At 37.7% G+C, this 24781-nt stretch overlaps 1 protein-coding gene across 1 annotated transcript in view; it reads right to left on the bottom strand.

The window, feature by feature from the left end:
* The window catches only part of GABA-B-R2 (gamma-aminobutyric acid type B receptor subunit 2), a 480524-nt gene extending 456920 nt beyond the window's left edge, over window positions 1-23604 (bottom strand). The window contains exons 1-2 of the mRNA XM_071593934.1: window positions 23596-23604; window positions 17082-17219 (exon numbers count right to left, since the gene is read on the bottom strand). Coding sequence (XP_071450035.1) covers window positions 17082-17219; window positions 23596-23604 — 147 coding nt within the window. The remainder of the gene's footprint in view (window positions 1-17081; window positions 17220-23595) is intronic.
* Between the last annotated feature and the right edge of the window lie 1177 nt (window positions 23605-24781).

Here is a 24781-nt window from a genome sequence, read left to right as displayed (position 1 = left end):
TTAATGATTGCATACTCAAATCGTAGTTTTGACGATAATTATGCACCCTCGCCATCACAGTTCCTTAAAATTATCCATAATCCATACAAAATATGACATTAACATGGCGTCAAATTATTGGTCATATCACAATTTAAACCATTGTGTGTAGTTGGCACTTAACAGGTAGACCCTTTTATTAAAGCAGCAGTTTATACCTTGAAATTATTATATTAAAAATTGAAACATACTGAAAATATTTGTGCTAAATTGGCATTAATTAATTCCAGGTTAATTATGAAGCCTTAATGCTAATTTGTTATGGAAAGCTATTGAACCAACAAATTTTGACGCAAAAATATATTATATCCACCATTGAGATTTTGAGGCTATCTACAATCCTCCTCTTGGAAAAACCCAAATAAACATTTTGGCATAAAACTCATCACATGTTGAACATTATTTAATTGCAATAGTTAAATTAAATGGTTTAAATTCATAAACTTCCTCGGGTGAACGAAGCAAGACTAGGAAAAGTCTTTCCATAATATGCCCATTAAAATACAGGCTATCGAAAAAAATGTGGCGTCGTACGATACTCCAGGGGATTGACTTTCGACTTCATGACGGGTGACCCTTGGTTCACATCCTTTCGATGTCTCTGACACATAAAGGTAATCCCGAGCTGCGTGATTTACCGAAACCTGGTCTTTGCGGGAAGACGATTAAAAAATATTGTAGGGATTCGATATGAGGGTGCACAGAAGAATAGAGAAAGGAAATGAGACAGAAGGAAACACTAGGAAAAAGGTTTTAGGTGAATGCATGGGCATGAGGAAGGAAGTTGTCGCGTGAAATCCGAAAAAGCCCAAAAAAGCAAAAGGAGAAGATTCTGAGAGGCAAAGGTTTTGGAGGCTCTGCTATAAGAAGGGAAAATTTTGGGTAAGCGGAGGATAAGACGAAGGAGAAAACGGACTATATGAAGATTGGATACTGAAGTAATATAACATTTTGTTATGAATTGAAATTCTGGCAATAATGATGCAATGTAGGATCAATGAAACTTTTCGGCATAAACATATATATATATATATATATATATATATATATATATATATATATATATATATATATATATATATACATATACATATATATATGATTAAAATATTTCTTCTGCTCATCGCCACAAAAACCCATTCGTTGTCAATCTAATTTGCTGCGTGAAAAGAAGTCAGTTTTGACAAATTTTGCCGGAAAAAAAAATCAAATTCAAATGAAATTTCTATCTTTTTTTAATGGATGCCATGGTTTTCCTTCGCACGTTTCAGGATACGTCACTTAGCAAAAGCAGCAGAAATATTTGTTTATATCCGCATTCGGGAACCACGTCCAGCACAAAAGTACGAAAATAAGTGTAGCGTAAAAAATTAACCTTTTTGCATCATTTTGACGACAATTCGAAGAAAATAAACACCAGAGTGTACTGGCTGCCGAGGCACGGAAGGGGATTTGGGAGGAGGAGGAAGAGGGTAGGAAGAGAAGGGCATGACTCCTTCTGGGGGGCGGTCGGAGGGGGTTGACGTTTACGACGGGAGGGCGTAAATTTATTATTCCAGCTCAGGCAACGCAAGGAGCATCGCATGCCGAGAGCGAAAAGATAGCAAGATAGCGATTTTTACAGTGTGAAAGATAAAAAGAGCAAGCTCCTGGATTATTGTCTGCATTGGCCTGAAAATTTGCCGGGTTGTCAGCAAACAAAAGGAAACCGTGCCCAAAAAGGGTAAAACTGGCAGAAAAAACACGCAAACTGAGATAAAAGAAGAAACAGTTAATTAGCATTGGTGATGTCATCGAGTGCCGATCAGTATTCTGGCGATAAGAGTTGAGTTTTTGACGTCACTCAATGGCTTTAAACAGGTACTCGTGGGCTGGCGAAACGTTTCCCTCCCCCAGCTTACGTTACGTTATTTTTTATGCGTACGATCGGCTAGCCTTCGTTGCATCCTGGATTTCTGTTCCTTTCTATTACCCACTTACCCTGCATTCTCTGGTAAGTGAGGGACTCTTTACCACTGAGGGTGGAAAAAAAAATCTGAGGTCATACACTCAGAAATTCCTCATACTTCCTACGGAACAGGAAGTAGGCAGGGGTTGGTATTTTTCATCCGCATCGTGAGGAAGAAAAACAAGTGTGATTTAACAAGTACTCGCACTTCAATTTGTCTGTTCCACATACCGTGACCCACCTGCCCAAAAACCTTTGACTACTCCGGGGCCTTGACAGACAACGCTTATCCGAATTATGTCTCACGTGGAAAAAAATAGCTCACGTGGATGAGCCGAAGAGTATTTTGAAAACAGTTTTGCCAAATTCATACAACAATACGAAGAATTTCACCATACATTCGATTTTTCCCTTGAAATTTGTAATTTTATTTTTTCAGATGTTCTTAGCAAAAGTGTTTAAAAACTAAAGCCGAAATGATTTTAAAAAAGACAACGGTTTTAAGCCGGAAAAACTCAATACCTCTCCTCCATTTTTGAAAATTTTTTCGAACTCCTACACCAACTCCACAACTTTTTTTGAATATTTTCCAAAATTTTTGAATAAATCTGCAATTGCCTATTTTTTCCATGGAAACTGGGCCAGCAATATTTAACAACCCGCATGGTAAACGATCATACGTGACATTAAAGCTGAAGGTGACGACCCTGTACTCATATGACCATTATAATTAAATTACTCCATCCTTTATGACGACTTCAATACTGGCAATTAGCGACTCCCGCCGAGGTGTCCGGCGAGTTAAGGCGGCTGGTTTGACAACCTCGAATGCGACTGATGAACCGGGATACGAGGGAGAGGTTCGGGCGGTTGGTTTGTTGGAGAACGGGAATGAGAAGGGGTTAAATGGGAGCTGTGAAGGGTGGAAGGGGCAGGAGGAGGGGAGCGGACGGCTGAGGCAGGGGGAGGGAGGGCTAGAGCGGTGGTTGTAAATGGACATTCGGTCTGCTATGAAACAAACCGCATCTGGGGGCATGTACCTGCCAATAAACATCCCCGCCATGATTTGACAGGGCTGGTCCAATTCAATTTACACGATGGTTTATCACGTGTTCGTATGCGCTCCGAGGCCATATCGCGTTCGCCGCGAGGAAGATTTCCGTCAGCGGCAGCAGCAGAGTGGAAATCTCCATTTGCAGTCATTAACCCACCACAATGAGTCACGCACAAGTCTCGCGTCTAGGCCGTGACTGCCTCGACTCCAGAGTGACGCTGGACAAGGAGAAAAGGTCGAAATAAAACACACTTTGTATCTATTACCTAACTCTTTACCCTTCCGACCGCTTTCGAGAGCAATTTCATAGTTTCCAAACCATAAAACCAATGTATCAGGCTCTAATAATCCATTATTTGTTTCACGGCTTAATTATGTGCTAAGAATATCTGGAAAGAGTGTACGTCGTTATGTAATGCCAGCTCATTGTGTATTCATGGAGATAACTTGATGCTTAGATTAGAATATTTTAATTGAATATGATGTCGACAAGCCACTCGCCATACACGATTAAAATTACACCCTTCCATAAAGACTAGAGAGATCATACCTTCGGAGTACCATTTATATTTACAAATAGACAACTGGGGCTAACAAAAGTGTACAGAAGCAAAAAATGGAACATTCTCTGATAGCTTTTCTTTTTAACGGATGTAATTCTTGAAAATTAACGATAAGTTATCTTTCATTTTTGATTGTATCACTTAAACTTCATTGTTTACTTGTGAACTTCGTAATGACTCATTGCATCCGTTGAAACTCATATCATATTCCTATTAAACTAGCCAATTTATCTTCAACGGATGCAAATTTCTCAGGCGGAGTGAACAGCATATAAAACTTACAGATTCCCTTAACAGATCAAAAAAATATTTTGACTCTATCAAATCAGCACAGATTCAAAAAATGAAGAAGCATTACATTACATATCAGCAGTTTTTCCTAAAATTTATTTCCATTCAAATACAAGATTCAGATTCAGATTCAAATGCAAGATGCACTTAGCAAGTTGTTTACAAATTCTGATTATGTATTCCCTTAAGTCTCCAGGCAAAGAGAATTACATGGAAGCTAAACTCATGGCAGGGAGATGGAACTTGGCAAACCTGCTATAGCGTGAGAATTGTAGCCCACATTACTGATTGACCACATATCGAAACTTCCACTCTCATTCTATACTAATTGGTACGGATACAGAATGTGAAAACCAAGTACATTCAGTGAAGAGCGAATCATATAATCTTCATTATAACTCTCATTGTCTAGAGCTTCTATTGGACAACGGCATGTAATCAAAATAATAACACGCAAGTAAGAGGAACATATACACCATCGTCAAATTTATCAACCCTTCCTAGCGTAACCAAGAGGAAAGACATTTCAAGTGCAGACTCCCCACCACTTGTTTATATGTGTTATCGATATAGTGCACGCAAAATATACATAGAACCACGGCCTATATTTCCTGATTTGAAAATCGATGGGAAAGACGAGAAATAGCTTAATCACATTTAGCATAGAACTCACATAGAATCACATACAACACATTTAGCTTAGTTGTAGGAAACTGAATATTAAATTAAAACAAGATTATGATGGGTACAAAAGTGACACATGAAGTTTTGAAGATAAAACAGGAATAAAAGTGAAGACGCAAGAAGGGAAAATTTAATAAATTTAGAAGCATAGTAGAACAAAAACGTTGAAAGTTTCAGAAAGGGTGGGCGGAACTTTTGGATGAGATTGAAAGAGCAGGAAAAAATATTAGAAATGGTAAAAACAAAGACAATTAAGAAACAATGGATTTCGGAGGAGATGATTATGAGGACGTATAAAACAATAAAAGGAAGAATTTAAACAAGGGAAAAGAGAAAAGACTGTACAGAGGCGTAAATAAAATAAAGAGAAGGAGCTATAAAATAAAGGAAATACGATTTTCAGAGATCGAAAAGTAGGAGCGCTTCATAAGAAGGTAAGTGAAATGTCAGGGTATTTCAAGGGAAAAACTAAAATGCCCACCAAAAGAAAGATTCCATGGACGGTTCAAAGTATACATAGAAGAGCTTTGTGGTAAGGATACTAAGCCAGCCAGTTTATAAATAGAAAGGAAATACGAAGTAGACAAGTATTTTGTATTATTTATTTAATAGTACCGCAAAAGCCACCGCTCGGGTGTGTGGCAGGAGGTGAGAACACATCAGACTAATTTTGACCAGAATATTTCTACCTGTACCGAGGTTGGACACCGTAATTCTGGTCCCTTAGCAATAATGGAAATAATGAAATCTGCTCTACACTTAATCTCTCTAAATTTATTGACAAGATCTGCTGTGCCGTAAAACGACGGCGGAATTATACATTTTCAATTAAACTTCTGACGAGAAATCCTTCAAATATATGCAAGAAATTTAGTGTGTAATTTAACCTATGCTCCATGAGTGATTCCGAGCTTAGCTCTCCTAATTTTGGATGCGTTTCTCAGTTCATATGTATTTGGTAGAGTCTAAGGGGGATTGTAATAAATAATAAACTTTTTCAGGATAAAATCAGGATAATATTAACTAATAATACATTATCAGTATCTATAATTATAATAAACTAATTGAAATATGATTATTAAATATTTTTCCCTCTCGATTTTCCCGCGAAGTGTATTCCCTCGCTAAAATCCCACCCCTCTTACGTCATTCTTCTTTCCTATCTCCCTCTCGCCTTCTGTTTCCCATCGCTGTGGTTAATATTTGAGATCATTACGCCGTGCGCTCGTCAGAAAGACGAGGATAAACTTACTGGCATGATTATTGCACAAACCAGGGTAATATCCATCACTTAGTCAAAATTTAACTCTCTGATAACAAGTTTGTCCTCTTATAACAAGATTTCCTACTTTGTCAATTCTCTGGAAAGGAATATTTTCAATTGAAATAACCCCTAATGTAGCCCTACTCTAGCAGAAGGCCACATTTCAATAATGTCAAGGGTTCTCACTTGCGAACTACAATTCACGCAGGGCATTGTTTTAGCTTCTTCAGGCATGACATTTCAGCCAACCATTATGTCCTCCTTCCCTTATAGATTTCAGGGGATTTTACACAAATGCAGTTCCTTCCTCTTTTCCTTCTTCCGTAGTGGAAGGAATCGGGTTTCACACTATGTTGCATGTTTGGGACATCCGCATAGTGTTACCATAGATGTAGTTTCGCTATAGGAAAATAGTAAGGCTATTCACAAAACGATTCCGTGGCGCCTCAATAACCATCAAATTCCACTTTCCTCTTCAACCCGATTCGGGTCACTTATGGATAACCCATTTATTTCTTCACCACCGTAGTTAGGGGTTACCCTTTGGACATCCGCGGTCTAGCACCGGGACCATTCATCAGCCAGCAGGCGGGCGCCGGGTTCGCATTTCACAATTACATTGGCACGCGGGAAATAATGACGCCTTTGGTCGCGTTGCGTTCTCGTGCTTTTGGTCCATTCTTCTCTTCTCTCTAATTAATGCCCAACTCTCCACTCCCCTCACTTACCCTCTAAAAGACTAACAACGAAGGCATTTCAAAATACCCGAACATTTTGAATTCTATTCCACGAATTCGGGCTAAGAGATGCATTTACTCAAACTGCATACCCGCTGTCGTTTATTTACGGGGATTTGTTCTCACCCGACGCCTAGTTTATAAGCATCTCTACCATATCGCCCTTACGCATGGCTTCACTCATGAGCAGTTGAATTCCAGCCTAAAATATAACGTGTTAAATTATTATACATGTATGTATATAGTATATATATATATATATAATATATATAAATATATATATATATAATATAAATAAATAAATAAATAAATAAATAAATAAATAAATAAATAAATAAATAAATATATATATATATATATATATATATATATATATATATATATATATATATAATGTTTTTCCGACTTGCCGGGCCGATGGTCTAGAGTATCGGCCCGGTAAGTGGAAAGATCCGTGGTTAAAGCCCCAGTCAATGAGGTATTATTTTTCCCTGTTCCTTATAACTATTTCCATGTGAATGACTTTCTATATAATTATTTATTTATTTACATGGATATAGATACAAGGAAAAGGGGTAGGAACTCACATAAATGACAAAAAAAGGAGAGGTGGGGCAGGAGGAAACCAGCTGATGTAAAATCAAAAATATTTCTTTGACCGGAACTAGAACCACGGATATTTCGATTCGCCGGGCCAATTTATTATGCACATAATATATATCCCGGGCCGGGGTTATTTGACACTTGTGATATGCTCGATTCCGCCTTCCCCACCTCACCTGTGTTTGTCTTCTGTACATGCATGAGCTCTTATCCCTTTTTCTTATATCTATATCCATGTGAATGAAGAATTGTTCACAACATGGCGGGTTTTTAGGTTTTGAAAGTATATATATATATATATATATATATATATATATATATATATATATATATATATATATATATATATATATATAATGGTATTCTATCGTTTAATGTAGGTTTTGAAAGAACATATCCTTTAAAACTGTATAACATTCCATTTACTTGCCTCCGCTAGCAGAGGCACACCGTGACGTCTGACAGTGCAGTAAGCCACTCCCCAATTCTTCATACATACTTCTTTCTTCCCTTCATTCCACTCAATACGCTCATTCTATTCTTTTCCCTTTCTCGCTTGTCTGACTTCCTCCCTTCTATCACAGTTTTGATACCCCATCGCCATTCAAAGTGCTCTACATTGTACATCCACGATGCCCCAAATTTCCACAGATGAAGAGCGTTCTATCCTTTTCCATCGTCTTCCAGATCAGCATTTCAAAATCCTTGATTTACCCAAATCATGTAGCTTCAGCGACCATGTTTCCTCGCTATATAAAATCACCCTTGTAATCAATGTTTGGATAAGTATTTTCTTAATATCCTAACACGACGATATAAATTACAGATTCGGCTTTGATGAGATGGAACTGTACCATAATAACAGAGAAGAAGACTATTACAATTTTCCAATTAATGAGTGGAAAATTGTAATGGTACTCGCATCTGTTATTACTATCTCAACTACCTTGCCATCGGCTACTTGCTCCTGGTTAAAGCTTATTTTTGCAACCCAATTATGCTTCTTAAATCGCATTACTTTGAAAACCTTGCCCTAAAACACTTCCAATATTGGTAAATTGTTCAATCCACACTTTTATTTACTTTTTTATATGTTTATCTTAGTCTTCCTGTTTCTGGACAACTTCGCAACCTTTACTTGCTCACATAAATTTTCATTTCATAACTACATGTATGGCGTTGACTTCAATGTGCACAGTAATGCTCTTAATCGCTTGGCCAACTGGAAAAGTAAATGTTAATCAACCGCAACCGTAACTAATTTTATGAATTCATCAGCGATCTCTCTCCTATCTATCTATCAATCTCCAATCTCTCTTTTACAATTTCCTCCATACATACGCTTAATAGGAGTAGACCAGAGTTGGCGTGTCTGTCTGAGGAGCCGCAGGTCGCTTGTTCGATTCCTGTGACCGGCGAAAACTTTTCAGCATAGAAAATATTTTTTAATGGTTTTTCGGAACGAGACAACCACACATTAACAGTAAAAACACAATGATGATATCCGAACGAAGTAATGAGAAAAAGAGATCCCTCAACCCATGGTAAAAGGCAGCAGTTTCCCCATCAGGCACTGGTGGCGCAAACCGAGTGGGTCGGCCCGGCAACAGCTGCGGGCGCGAGTGAAGTGCACGGAGTGGCCGCATTACTGCGATGTGGTAGGAAACAGGAATTATTGTAATAACAAGACATTATTCACCTTAATATATTTAGCCTTACACTCTACATGTCGGGGATCGAGATGGTGCGGGGGCTAACGTATTGGTTTCTCACCCAGAGGGCTCGGGTTCATATCCCAGCGGTGTTGGATATTTTTCAGAGGTATCTCGATCCCTACTTGAGGTGCTTTGTGGAGGGCACTTTGAGTGAGTATGCCCTCCGTCGGATGGGACGTTAAGCTGCGGAACCCTTAGCGCCTTTCGTAAAGAGTAGGCTAATGCCGACGCCGGGCTTCTCTCAATCCTTCATCCTTTCCTGTCCATCCCCTATGGCGCAAATGACCTCAGCTGTCGGTCGCCTCCCCTAATACTACTACTACTACCTCAACATGTCATGCCATATGCATCTACACAACATTAGAATTTATTATGCATAGTCATGCCATATGCATCTACATATGGTATGACTACTATTATTATTAGGCTATCTACCGGTTATGGTAGGTTTTTGTATACATCATGAATTCATTTCTAAAATGTTGTGGAATGGAAAAATATGGTATGCAAGAAACCAATCCTAGGATTGAAATGCTTAAAAAAATATATGTACATAGAAAAGGCACTTAAAAGAAAGCATGATAATGGATCCCCTTACTTATGCATCTTTGTAACCCTGTCCATCCCCACTCTCCATCTTGAACTCGATTACGAGCAAGCTGCGCAACAATTTATTATTTCTTCAAGCTATTGATTTTTTCTGCAATGCATGCAAACATTCTGGCCAATTTACTCCGTTAATCACCTTCTAAATATTTTAGTACAATAAACAAACGAACACATCATCATTGTATTCTATATTCATCCCTTTTTGAGTCCTCAATACTACTTTGGCATTAGGTGTGCCTTTCCCCTTCTGGAAACTTAACTGATCATTTCATAAGTCGTCATTTCCCCTCCGTTCTCTAAGCAATTGTCTGATTCGGCTGGGTGTAAACTTAAACTTATTGCTCTACAAGTCATGTGACTAATTTACTTTTTTTAAATAGGAGGAAACACTCACCTGACGAAATCTTCCGGTCGAATTCCTCACTCATAAATGCTTTCAATTAGTCCATAATAACTTTTCCTCTCGTGTTTTCCTGAACCCTTAAGTAGTTCTGCTCAAATGTCATCTACCTCCAGGGCCTTGTTTGATTAATCTATATCTATCTATCTGTCTACCTCTATCTCGCCATTGAATACAAGTGGACCTAAACCATCAACGTCATATTTCCTTTCTATTCCTAACCTGGCTTGCTTAATGTCCTTATAATAGAGTTTCTCTCTTTATTCATAATGTCTCTCTCAAATAGCCCATTGGTCAGTAGATGAACTTTTTGACTCATCTGACTGAATTTTTTAAAAGGTTTTTTCTCCTTATTTCCTAACAATGCTTTGACCCTCCTGTAAAGCGAGCGAATTCCATCCTTCCTCTGTAGATTTTTCATATCCTCGCAATGCATTTGTCACCACGCCTCTTTCACTCTGTATGTTTCACGCCACGATTGATAATGTTTTATACTTTATTCTACTTCACTCTGTGCTTACATTCTGCAATCTCCTTCTCTTTCCTATCTTTCTAATCATCTCGTCCGAAATTCATAGTTTCCTTGTCCTTTTTCTACAACTTTCCCACAGTTAGTTTTTCGAGTTTCAATTTCCTTTTTTGTATGTTCTCATCGTTTTTTTCTGCTGCACCCGTCTCACTACCCGCGCTCATAATTTTCTCTACATCCTGCTAACATTCCTTTCCCTTTGCCTCCGTTAATGCTAGTACATTATATTTCTTAAACCTAGTGCCTAAAGCCTTGTACTATCTTATTGAACAGGATGCTACAGATGTTTACCCCGCAACTTCCATTTTTTCATTTAATATTAATGCCACCACTCCCTGCCTCTCTCCCCCTACCCCCTATATTTGATATCAAAGGCTATGTCATGCAAAGATGAAAAATATTAGGTATGGTACCACTTGCGGCAAAAGAAAAGAGATCACTTATGATTACAACATTTATTAGGTGAATGCAAAGAAGGAATTTCGTTTAAGGGTTAAGCGAAATCGGAAGGAAAAGATTATCCAAAAATTTGAAAAAATCTTTATTTGTGAAACACTGAGAACTGTACGGCGATAATTACGACATTTGCATAAACCTGTGCCTAAATAGCCACGAGAGAAGTTCTGGGTGGGAAACCAAAAAATCACAAGAATGACTAAATTATATTTAAAAAAATCATAAAAGTATCACCAAACCATAGTTTAAAAACCACCTAATTGACATTTTTATAATTAAATAATATATCTTTGTAAAATTAATCAGTTAGGTAAACAACTTTTTCAAGTAATGTTAAGTTCAAAAATTGACGTCACGCAGGTAAACGATATATTTTTGGATTCCGGAAGATAACTTCAGAGCAAAACTAAACGGTAGTAGATCCGTGAAAAGAATGTTCTTTGACAAACAAGAAAGTGATAAAAGAATATGAAATTTAAGTTAATGCTGGACTATAACTCCAGTGAGTATGCACATGTCTCAGAAGTCGCTCTTTCTCCAGGACAATCGGGTTGAGCAAACTCCTGATTAAAAAACATTGGTATGATTGTGGCAAAATAATATGATAAAATCGCATTATTAATAAACATAATTCTTTTTATGACAAATCTAGAAATTTAACTTGTAGTGAAACTCTTTTGAATAAATTCACTAAATTAAATAGTAATAGGTATTTTGAATGTAAATAGGTAGTATTTATTTTAAAAGAATAACGGCTGGCAGAAATGCTACTTTATATTTGTGGGTTTTGAAAAACTATGAAAATATTCCTAAAGTTAAATAGAATTTTAAACGATAAAGTTTAGCTTCTTTTAGCTTAGCCGGAATGGAATAGCTGCACTAGAAAATTGAATTTGAATGGGAGAAGTTTTGGAAAATAAATTTATTCATAAGTGCAATGCATCTCAAATATCTGCCATGAAGACGATAGACACAATTTAAAATAAAAAATATTTGTTTTAATACCCATTTCATTGCATTTGGTATAAGGAAGACGAGAAGTAAACGGATAAGGATTATAATTAAAGTTGCTAATTGAAAAAAAGATTTATTTTTTAGAAGTTTGTAAGGTAAATTAAAAAAAATAAAGATCCCAGAATAGCAAATTGAGTAGCTTCAGGCGTGATGTGGTGGGAGTCGAACATAATGAATAACTGATCGAAGCACTTTTCCACTTGATAACATTTTTTTTCTATTTTACGACCGGGTTTCGATGTATTACATATGTATTACATCGAAACCCGGTCGTAAAATAGAAAAAAAATGTTTTCAAGTGGAAAAGTGCTTCGATCAGTTATTCATCATCCCAGGATAGGGATGGTGATATCTGAACGACTGATGAATAGGGAAGGGGGTTGAAGATTTTGTATAAGGTATGTAAAATAAACGATTTGTTACGATAGCAAATGATAAAAGTCCACTTATTAACTCCCACTACAGTAAGATAATAATGCTTTGCTAGGATTAGCAGAAAAAAACAGATGTGTACTCTATGTAAAGAGAATTCTTCGGAGTGGGTATAGGAGTGTTCACGTTTAAAGACATAGGAAAATACTAAATGGGTCACCAAAGAACTTATATTTTTGAATTTTATAATATAATGGTACCATTTCGGTTTTTTATTATTTAATATTTTTTAGCAAAGTGGAGGTCACCACTAGGATGAGTGGCATGGGGGTGTTTACACACCAGACTAATTTTGACCGGTATATTTTTACCCCATACCGCGGTCGGACACCACCATTCTGATCCTATAACTTTTGTGGAAAAATACCATATTATATCTATCTGTCTACACTTATTTTCTCTAAACGTTTTGACATGAGCTCGCGTACCCTAGTAGGATGGGGCTAATCACGCATTTTCAACATCATTGCTAAAGAGACATCCTTCCAGATTACGAAAGAGATTTAATCTGTTACTTAACCTTCGCTCCGTGATTGATTCCAAGCCTAATTTTTTGCTGCATTTATCATTTTATCAAAGCAGCTTTTCACAAATCTAGTTCCTTTACGTTGCAGGTGGTCTAATTCGGCAATCAATCCAAATTCGTGAGGACCCCATGTACTTGCAGTATATTCTATAATTGAGGCCTTACCAGCAAAAGATAACATTTCTCTTTGACATTTTTATCACAATCACCCATTGTTCTTCTAACAAATCCTATTTTTTCCTTAGCTTGTTCACATATTCCCCGTATGTGTTTCACCTATGAGAGGTCGTGGATGAGGGTAACGCCCTAGTATTTAATCGGGCCTAAACATTCCATTTCGGTGTTTCCGATGGAGTAGGCATTGGGAAGGGAATTGCTCTTTTCCCAAAAATCAGCGTTTCATGGCGTTTAGATCATCTGCCAAAGCAGTGTTTTAAACATGTCAGCAAATAATGTATTGTAAATCTCTTTACTAGATGGTGTAAAACATTATTGCTCTTTTGAAAGATCCAAAACCACAAAACAATCAAAGCTCATGAAGGGTGGGAGTGGAGAATACTTTAGATGGAGAAGTATGTTCAAGGTTAACACCTCCTAATGAAGGCGAAACATTTTCAACAACATTTACATGGGAGGAGATGACCCGAATATATATTTATTGTAGGACAAAAATGTAGATACATCAGTAGGAAGCGGAAAAATTTCAATTTTTTTCAATTTGTCTCGAGTTTTCTCAAAGAAATGACCCAACTGTCGGCGGGGTAACGACCTCGTCTGCCAACTCAGAGGTCACGTGTTTGATTCCCGCTGAAGTGGGCTTTCTTCCATCCATGGCTTGGGTGTTTGCAATTGTCTTTACTGTATGTATGTAGAGGGTTTATATGGAAAATTAAGTCTCAATCTCTCCCCAATAAAAAGTCGTTAAAAATATATATAAAAAAGAACACTTGATTGTGATGAGCAAATTCTTCTTTTCTATTTAAACTCATGATTGACGGATAGGTAAACAATATGGCTTGCATAGGTAGGATGTTAATACAAACGACCTACTTCTATATATTATGAATTATGCATTTATATGATATGGAGGATATGAAGGATATTATATTCAAAATTATTAATATCCATGCAATATAAATGGATTGGTGTGCCAGAGAGTAACCATAGACATTTGGAAAGATTAATTATTTTATTTTTCAACATAAAAGCACAATAAACAACGCCAAGGTCGGTTTGGTAGATGTCGACAGAGATTACCAAATGCAAAGCACAAAGGCGTTTGAAACTCAAATTTCAGGGAAACGGGATCCAGTTCTTTTACATGTGGCGGTTAAGGTTTCCCAGTAAGATCTGATTACAGAAAAATGACACAGAGGCTCCGGTCCTTAGAACGACATTCCCGGGAAATTGACCCGGGCCCCCCACACAGTAATCCAACCCCCTAACCCTGGAATACCGCGCCCCTAAGTCTATTTTTATTAATAATTATTTTTAAATAATACATTATATGTCTAAAAAGAAAGAGGTGAATGGCGAAATTCAACACGGAGGAGATATTCAAATAATTAAAAATATTCATGATAAACGGCCTTTTTTATTATATTTTATGGGGAAAGAGAGAGAGTGCCCGAAAATATTCGATCAGACATTAAAGACGATGGTAGAGCTGTAATTTGGGCATTGGAAATAAATATTTGAGTACTTTTTCCTAGTTCACTCAAATCGGAAATAACTACAAACAAAATCAAAAACCCCATCCTGAGACCTACGCAATCATCAACACGTCCAGCCAGAATGGCGAGTCACACCTGTACGTCACACAATTTAATCCTAACTGCAGTAAGCAGTACCAATAAACCAACGCTTTAGACTCTCATATTAATGCTTGGAAACAATATTGAGAGTCAGGCCTTGTTTATTATGTCTCTACCAAAACTTGTCCATTACCTTCTCCTCAAGAATGAGCATATTGATTATCCTAATTTACGTAAAAGTTCTACCGAATAATTTACATTCCCAACTAAGTCTCTTTGCTGAAGATTGCATTATATACAGACGAGTAGAGAATGTTAATGGCATCGCAACACTTCAAAATGACATCGATCGCCCTGGTGACTGGGGTACAAATAATAATATGGGAATTAATGTAAGCAAGATTAAGTACATTACTTTTTCAAATAAAAAGACTGAACAAAAGGATATTTACACCCTCTTTGGAGGAAGATGTATATCTATACAGCAGTAATTGCAAATACATAGGCGTTTACTTAACTAGGGATCTAGGGTGGAGAGTCCAAGTAGATGATGTGACACGGAAGGCATTTAAAGTATTGCATTGAGTAATGAGAAATTTAAAAGGATGTAGCGTAGCCACAAAAGAAAAAGCATATAAAGCTCTGGATATCCCTATCCTTGAATACTCGCCCATAGTATGGGATCCATATTAGGCGGGACATATTAAAAAGATCAAAGAAAAAGTTCAAAGAAAGACAGCAAGATATGTACTCGGAGGGTACATAAGATCAGATAGGATATGTAGAATATAAGGATGTCGGCTATATTGAAATGGGAGAGTTTGAAAAATAGAAGAAAAAATAGTAGGTTAGGCGCGATGTATAGAATTGTTAAAAAGGATGAAGCGTGGGAAGATTTATGGCAAGGGATAGAAAAGCCTAACTTTAAGGGAAAAAACGACCATAGTTACGAAATAAAAATAAAGACGCAAAAAACAAATAAGAAAAAATACTCTTTTTTAAATAGTACTATTGCTAAATGGAACCAGCTGCTTGGAGGTTTGTTTGGGCCATTTCCATCCAATTTCCGGAGTTTTAAGAATAAGTGTAAAGCAGCCATTAGGGTGATAAACTTCATTAATCAGTGATTATGATATTGTTATACTTATTAGAGTTTAAGAGGACGCCTCGGTAGCTTAAGTGGCTAAAGCACTCGACCGGATATTGAGGGATTTGGGTTCGAGTCCCAGTCAAGGCGAATGATTTTTATGCTCTGAAATTGTTGCATTGAAATGCACATTAGCGGATGACTCCGTTAAAAGTTACTGTTGCGGCATCTCCCGCAGTTTCTTTGGAATTTATTAAAATATTGTTTGTATGTGATGTGTGTGGCGTGAGAATTTGTATTGCAAAAGTGAATGATGTGTTAACAATGCGTGATTTTGAACGGCATATGAAATTGAAGAGTACGTGATTATGGACGGTGCGTTGTGGGTGTGGTGTGAACCTAGCCCACGTGTGATGGTAAAGGTACGATTGGTAATCTTTAAATGTCGTTGTATATAAGTGTGTTTTGTCTCATATTTATTATTGTAGATGTATGTGCAATGAAGGAGTGACGGCTGGCCAGACTTCACCGTTACCACCAGGATTGTTGCCTATTTGCAACGAGATTTGTATAATTTTAATAGCAATATTTCATTCCTCCATTTTTGGATTTGCGTAGACAGGAGATAAGAATTATTCACTAATCACATCCAAAGACTTTTAAAGAAAACGGTGAAGACGAATTTAAAAAATATAAAGTATTTTATTCCCCACTCCGCCATAAGTATGGTTAAGTTAAAAGATCGACAAAGGACTCTCGGATGTTTCGAGGGCCGAAAGGTTTCAATTTTTCTTGATTTTATTTGTATTTGACTTATGATCATGTAGAAACTTCGATAACGGTTGAACAAATACCTTGTAAATTGAAGGTTACAATTATATCTCCTATCGTACTCTTCTCAGGGAAACTTAAAATTTTCTAAGACAATTATCAAGATAAGAAGTCGGTTCTGATATGTTTTAAGTGCAAAATATACTGTATAAGAGCAGAGCATTCGTGCCGCTACATGTGTGCACTTCTCACGTACTTAGCTATTGTAATAATCCTTCATCTGGAGGAGATTTGTGCAGTGTTCGAGGGGGAGCACGTGGGGGAGGGAGGTGTAGTTTGGTCGGAGGAGAAAGGAGAATGTTGGAAGTGGAAAAGGTGGATGGCAAGAATGAGGAGAGAAGGAGCGTGACTTGTCGGGGAGGGGTATGGAAGGGGACGATTGCACCAATAATACCTCCAGGAATACCTAGGGAAGCGAGGAGACGACAAAACAGGAGGCAATGACCAATGTTGACGAATGTCAGCAGTTTCGTCCACTTGAAGGCTGCGTGCCCTCTTCCTTGAGGCGGGGAGAGGGGCGTCGGGGCATGGGGAGGATCACTCACCTGGGTGAGACGCCAGTGCTTGGATGCCTTGGCGATGGGATCCGTGACGTGGGTGCAGGCGGCTCCGAACAGCATCACTTTCCGCGGGCCCTCGTGCATCATGTCGAAGAAGGCCTTGACGCCCACGGCCGCGTTGCACTGTGAAAGAGAGAGCGAGGGTGGTCAGGTAAGTGGTCATTCCATCCCAGCGACCGTTATCCCACACTGAGCAGAGTCATTCAATCCGTGAATGTGTTTCCATCGGTGAGAAATAAAATAGCCAAACACCCATTTTCGAAATCACTGTGACAAAAAATTTTCTACCTTTAAAATTTTGACCCTCTTAATTAGTTTTCTTTCGGCCAACATCTCTGGCAACAACAAAATTCCTACGCACTATCCAATCCGCGAATTAACTTTCAAATTTCAGTATTCAAATGGTGAATGACCATTATTGTTGAAAAAATCACAGGAAGACAGACTTTACACTCTCGCCCATAGAAGATCACTAAATATTGCACACAAATCTTCTGCAACACCAATTACATACTTGTCAATACACTTATCGTATTAATATAAGGTACCATCGTTTGGGAGCTCACCCATAAAAGGAATACTGAAGAGGGTAATCAAAGACAAAGTGAAGGGCAGCCTCCAAAAATGAAGAGTGAAGATTGTGGTTATGCCGTATCTATTGATGGGGAAAGAATGAATAAAAATACATGCGAAATGTGGTTATTCCGCACGTATTTTATTCCATTTATAATACCTATACTGTAGCTACAAAATGCATGTCATTTTATTCATGCATATATGATTCGATCATAAAATATTTGACTTTAGTCTCAGTTTCTAATAATCAATCATTAAAAATTGTATGCGTTGTTTAGCTTTATCCATAAATGCGTACTAATAATTGTACTGTATTTTTTATATGCGTAAAAGTCTACTATTAAATTTTTCCATGATGATCCACTTGGGGTATTACCTATTGTGTCTGTTTTATTTTTATAGTAATCTACCACTTTAGGTTGGATGAACGTAGAATTTGGATGACTACAGTAGTTTCGCTACATTTCTTAGGTCCTTCTGAGATGGCGCAACCTGACCCTCCACACTACACTTAACTGTTCTTCAAATCCGAATTTCATCTAAATTACATCACTCTGTCCAGTATGCCTATACTTTTCCTACCCCTTCCTCGTATGCTTAACGTTATCCCCTCAATCGCAGTCTTCAACATTACACCACCCTTCAAAATGGCTTTCATCCATCTTTCACCCCACCTTTGGATATCTACAACCATTGCCCTCTCCTCCTCAAACAGGTCCAAAACTCTTCCTTGCCAAGATAAGGAAAATCTTTTACCTGCTCTAGTTTTTGCGTCTGATGTTATCCTTTAGCATACAATTTCTCTTTCGTACCTAATACCCTCTGTTTATTTTATATCAACTATCTTCCCATTTCTATAACAATTACTTTAAAACTTTTCTTTTTCCATATTCATAATTTTTCTCTGGAATATTGGCCGACGATAAATAATTGCATTTCGTTGAGTAATCGATCCCTACCGCTGTCATTAAATATTATCCCATATTTTTTAACTTCTAAAAAGAAGATTCTTGCTATCTAACGCTATGGCGTCCAATCAAATTAATTATACAAGCTCTATTTCCTTTTACACGGGCAGAAATTCTCTGATGGGGAATGTCATTATTCCGCTGACCACTGACAATGATTACTGGGCATGCACCAAACTCGATAAATACAGGACACATTTCCCTGACCGACTGTTCCCAGAGCCGCTTAGCTAAGGTAGTTGTCAGACGCTGCACGCTTGGTGTCGCGGCGGGGGAAATGGAAATGCAGCCGTCACGTCGCGACGTCCCAACTCCCTGGCTCTAATTAAATGGCGGAAATTGAGTTATGAGTCAGGTTCAAATAAATCACGTTTTACAGAATAGAAGGGACACCTTGAAACTCCGGCGTGGGCAGAGAATGGGGAATTCGATTGTAAGTGGGGGTTTGCTCGCTATGACTGAGCCCAATGTTCTTTTTTTTCAGGGCTGGCCGCGTGAAAACGAACAGAGATGTAGTCGTCCGATTCGAGGCGATTATCCACTTCTCGCACTCACGCGATCAAAAAAGTAGCGCTCGCATCAAAGCGCCGAAGAATTGGATGACTGCTCGACGGTAAGCTCCGATCGCCACCTCCAGCGTCTCCACCTCGACCCCACGCGTTCCCTCACGCAACCCCTAACAACGCCACGATGACAAAAAAACGTTGCCGCGATTTACGTCTGCCGAATCGATACACGGGACTGCCACGATGATTTCAACGGAGGGGGTCAATCATTCCCTTAACGTATAATTTTCATTCAAGCGGAAAAAGAGAAATAGTTGGGGATGGGTTGAGAAGAAATATACCGCGCCCGTGCAGTTTAAGTGAAATTTATGAAAATAATTACTCTCACCAATGAAGTCCGTAGTATTTCGGAACAGTTGTGAGGGCATTTTCGTTTGGCATGGGCATTTGGACGTAGCTTCTATAATATCCTTCGACACATGAGCGAATGGAAGCTAAAAATAAATGTTGAAAATAAGTGCCAATGAAAGGGAAAAGGAAAATTCAACGCTAAGCTTAACATTAACCATGATTTTTATTCCATGATTGATTAACTATGAATCATACAGAATTGTTAGGAATGAAAAATTTTTAAGTCCCACTGAATTTATATAGAGCGACCAAATATATGGAATGGTTGGTGTCATCAGGTTCTGCACCCGATGATATTTATTTGAGCCGATTTCCATAGAACTCACTGTGGATCATATTTTATGTATTATTTAACTGAGTAATCTTACCAGTTGTCACATGTATGTATATAATTACTCCGCCTTAGTCAAATGGAAGGTGGCATATCCTCACAAGTTTGCCTCTAAACTGTGATGGGGCCGTGTGCCCATCACCATTGCTATGGAGAGGTGCGTTCAACTTATAAGATCTCGTTTTCTGACGAAAGAAACCTGAAGTTGAAAACTCTGTTACTTCTTAAAATAATCTAACAAGGATAATTTAGTGCGATAGATATGGGATGAGAATACATTTAAATTAAACAAATGTCATGAGGTTTCAAGGAAGAAAAATACTAAGTCAAACATTAAAAATTATAGCTTTGCGAGTAGTTTAGTTCACTATGAGTTACTTGGTTGGAAGGTTTTTTTTATCTCGAAAAATCGGGTCAACTGAAAAATTGTCCGAACCAAACGAAGAAATAAATACAAACTCTGAATTATTCTACATTTATTTCTATTTTCCTAAGAGCAATTTCAACGTCTTTGAGTGATTCTATCATGTGCCAAAACGCAAGGACGTAGGGATCACATTTGTGCCAAACAAATCCGAAGCAGAGTATTTCCAACCATATGCGGTTTTACTTATCAAAGAAGTGCAAACGAAAATTAAAACGATAAGAAAAGGAAACAAAGAATAAAACTCTTACCTATTATAACGTGTTTGATAGTTTTGGAATTATTAATATTGCAATCTACAAATTAGGAGCCTAACGCATGAAAAAAATAAAACGGTGAAAACAATCACCAGCACATTTGATAGAAAAAAAGTTCTTACTGCAAAACGGTTAATTGAAAAATATGAAAATAAGGATATCTTTTCCTCTATTTCTAAGGGAGAATGCAAAGCCATGTCACACGGTATGACTCCAAGTCAATCCTGTCCGTTCCAAATAGGATATCCATCGCGGGTACATCGATCAAGTGACGTTTTGTGCCTCCTACCTCCAGACGCTGTCGCTAATATTAGACGACCGGGCGACGGGACAGGTGCAGCTGAGAGCTAATTACTCCCTCGACCGCAATCACCAATCGCGAGATCAGAATTTTCCACGCAATTGGGTGTACCGCAAAATGTACACATATCAACAATTGTGACCGACATTTCCATTCGATAAAGCGATCTCAGGATTCAGCAGTGGAATGAATTGTGTTTTTCATATGTAATTCAATATATAATAATGAAATATTTAGTAATAAAAACGTGCTGGGCAGAAATTCCTTTAAAGTTACCGTAGGAATAAAAAGTAATTACCATTTATGGTAATGTTGCGTGAGACAGCTACTCATTCACAGTTTTTTTTATTTGCCATTATCTTTATTTCCAGAAAATTACAGTCCATGGAATTAAACGGGGCGAAAGGGTGCATTTTACCCAACTTCGTCGATCTAATGAAATCCCTCGGAGGGAGAAAACTCGATGGTGATAAAAAGAAAGATTTGGTGCATGCGTTCGCGCAAATATCTTGCTGCGTTAATCACGAAATGGGAAGCATGATTTTCGAATGGAGTCGACAGAGCGGTGGGGTTCCCACGTCCTTCCAGGAAGCCCCGTGGCCTGTTCCCGCGGGAGGAAATGCGGTTCGGCGAAGAGCAAATATTACTCGAGCAAACCCTCCAAGGATTTTCCTCGAGCCCGAGAGCGGGGAAGGGGAAAATAGGAGGGATGCTATGGAGTGGGGATGGGGTAGGGAGTGGAGTGAGAGAGGGATGAGGGTGGAAAAGAGGCCGGGACCTTGGAGAGAAGAATAACGTGGTTCACTGGAGTAATAACAAATTTATACATTTTTGGCGATCATGTTTGCTTCACTAACAATAATCGACTTCGCGAAACTCCGTCTACATGATTTGCGAAAAGAAATCACTTTGAAGCCACCGATCGCAACACCATTGGAAGCTGAAGTTGCTCTGGAAAAATCTCACTTGGGATTGGCCAAAGAAATACTTTTACATTTATTCAAATAAAGAAAAAAGCAAAAGATAAAATTGGAAATATGAAAAATAAATTGCATGACTGTAGGGTGGACTTGAGATATTTGAGTTAACATTACTTAAATAATATTTGTGAATTGGGTCCCTTCCATTTAACTCGGATGTAGATGTATTGCCGATCATATACAGTTTTGATGAGAAATCCATGCGATATTAAAAACATGATTTTTTTAAACAAATCAATATACTTTTTAGCATAATCCTCTTGAAGATGACATTAAACTTCGAAACCCGGGTCGTCTCGTGATAAATTTTTAGTGTAATCACAAAGTTACTATTTATTAGTTTCCTCTTGAAGTTGAAAAATATTTCTTCAAATTTTGTGACATCCTATCAGAAGTGAGTTTCATTGCGGTTAACTAGTGAACTTTTATATTTCTATCGGCCAAAATAATATCATCCTCTCTATACACGATTTCAGGAGTGGCAGTTGTTTCTTGGTACGTATTAATGATTGTCCCGACATGTTTGAATTCATTGACCCAAAGTCGAGCAGCTTTTTACAAAGGAAATTAGTCACCCAACGTAGCGCAAATACTTTTGTGGTTTCTTTTTCCGCGTTTCCTTATAAAGATAAGAAGTAAATAACCACAATTTTGATTATTGTTGACAAAATATAAACCCACTACTGTCGGACTAATATACAACACTCCAGTATTCCACTATGGGGAAAAATCTTATGATCATACTATATTGCCAGATAATGCGAATGGAATCCATGAGTGTGCAAATGAAGTTACTCGACGAACCAATCTATAACTGTTCTCTTCCCTAATGTAGGCAAAGAAAACCGATAATTTGAATTTGTAAGTCAGTTTCTTAATATGTTATCAATAAAATTATTGTAATTATCATTTTCATTTGCTTGGAATAAGAATTTATGCTTTGGTTTAGAGCAATGGTTTCCCCTGATATTATTTTGATTTGTCATCGTTATACCTTCGATGAATTGCAATACGAAACTTTTATCAATGTCTTAATCTCTTACCTGATTAGAAATATCAACCCTCGTGATTTCTACAGCTATCAAGGTATGAGTAATAATCTCTATTATTTTTGAATTTCAAATTTTTTATATCCATTTTTATCCGTTACTAATATGCCCCGAAGGCCTTCGCAAGTATCTGCGGCTTAAATAGAAACTTTTATGACAGAAATCAGAATTGTGTAAAACAAAATCAAAATGGTTATTCTAGATTAGTGCTTCAGTTTATGGTCTCAACCACAAGAGAGAAACTGACAAGCGGGTACTTAAAAGAATAAAAGGAGGAAGTGTCTGCTTGGATTTTGGAGGGTAGATGAAAGTTTGATGGAAAATGTTGTGCGTGGGTGTTGTAAATGGAGTTAGGTAAGGGCGCGTGTTCAGGATGAGGAGGCATCAAATATCAAACGCTGCGTTCGCTCTTCCCGGCCTGAGTGCGTAGGCATCCTTGTGTTCGATATAGCTTCGCTGTCGGCGAATGAGTAACGAGGAAGGCGCATACTGGGTGACTCTCGAGAGAGACTAGGAAATGCGATAGTTCTGTCTTTGACCCGGAATCGGAACACCCTGAGTGACACCGAACACTTTATCATGGAGCGGAAGGAGTTTCAACCATTAGAATACAAGTCACTGTTTCTTTATAAGATTTACATATTTTAGTACCCTGCAAGCCACCGCTAGGGTGTGTGGCATGGGGTGAAAACTCACCAGATTCATTTTGGCCTGAATATTTTTACTCCATCCGCGGTCGGACGGCGTTATTCTGATCCCTTATCGCTCATGGTTAGAAGGACAACCTAAATCTATCTGTTCTACACTTAATCCTTTGAATTTTATTGATACATTTCCTACCGTGATACGATTTGGTTAATTATACATTTGAAACACCTTTGCGAAAGGGACACCCTTTCAATTTATGCAAGGGATTTAATCTTTAATTTAATCTTCGCTTCGTTAGTCATTCTTAGCCTATTTCCTCTAATAATTTTGATACGCTATTCACTGTATCATGACAGCGTTTTAGAACTCTATGTGATCTAATTCGACAATCAATCAAACTTCTAGAGGATCCTACATGCTAGAAGCATATTCTAAATGAAGCCTAACCGGCAAAATATAACAGTTTTCTTCGACCTTGTCATTCCATGTACGATATGAGGATCCCATTTACTAGCAAGGTATTCGATTGCTCCATGAGAAATTACCGAAGTATATGTAGTGTGGAATTAAATTAAATTACACGCAATTGCAATGTTTTAAATCAGAATAATATCTCATGTTTCCTGGTAACGAAATTGAAAAGACCTTTTTTTAAAATTTCGTGAAACCTAGTGCCGGTTTTATTAAAGATAAATTAATCGTCATTATTCAGCAAAACGTTATCCGGAATTACGATATAGCAGCGCAAGCCGAAATTTTCTATCTTTATCATTGTCCTACCATTTGAAATTACCTAGAGGATGCCAAACTATGACCTTTGAAGTCATGCCTGAAGAAAAACCCTGGAGTCCTCTCGACGCTACGCATTTTTAATTCGTTCATATCTAAACACCACTGAATAATGCCAAGCCGTGGAAAATTGGGCTCACAACTTCAAGCTAAAATGTATTTGAATTAATCATTAATTTATCCATTTCTAATGTCTGTTTTATCTCTTGATTTAAAATTTGTCTGCGAAAGGGAAGCTCTTGCATGAATTGGGAGGACGTCTCTTTAGCAGTGACGTTAAAAATGCATTATTGCCTTCATCGTACTACGGAAGGAGAGATCATGTCAATAAAGTTTGATATTTTAAATATAGAAAATATAGATTTAAGATGTTATTTTTTCCTCAAACAATAAGGGATCCGAATAATATTCTCCGACCACATACCATAGCGGTGGATTGCAGGGG

Source organism: Hetaerina americana, unplaced genomic scaffold, assembly GCF_022747635.1.
Source record: "Hetaerina americana unplaced genomic scaffold, ioHetAmer1.1.p SCAF_6, whole genome shotgun sequence".
NCBI classification, from domain to species: Eukaryota; Metazoa; Arthropoda; class Insecta; order Odonata; family Calopterygidae; genus Hetaerina; species Hetaerina americana.
Note: the sequence above shows the minus strand (reverse complement) of the source record. Positions and strands in the feature narration are given on the sequence as shown.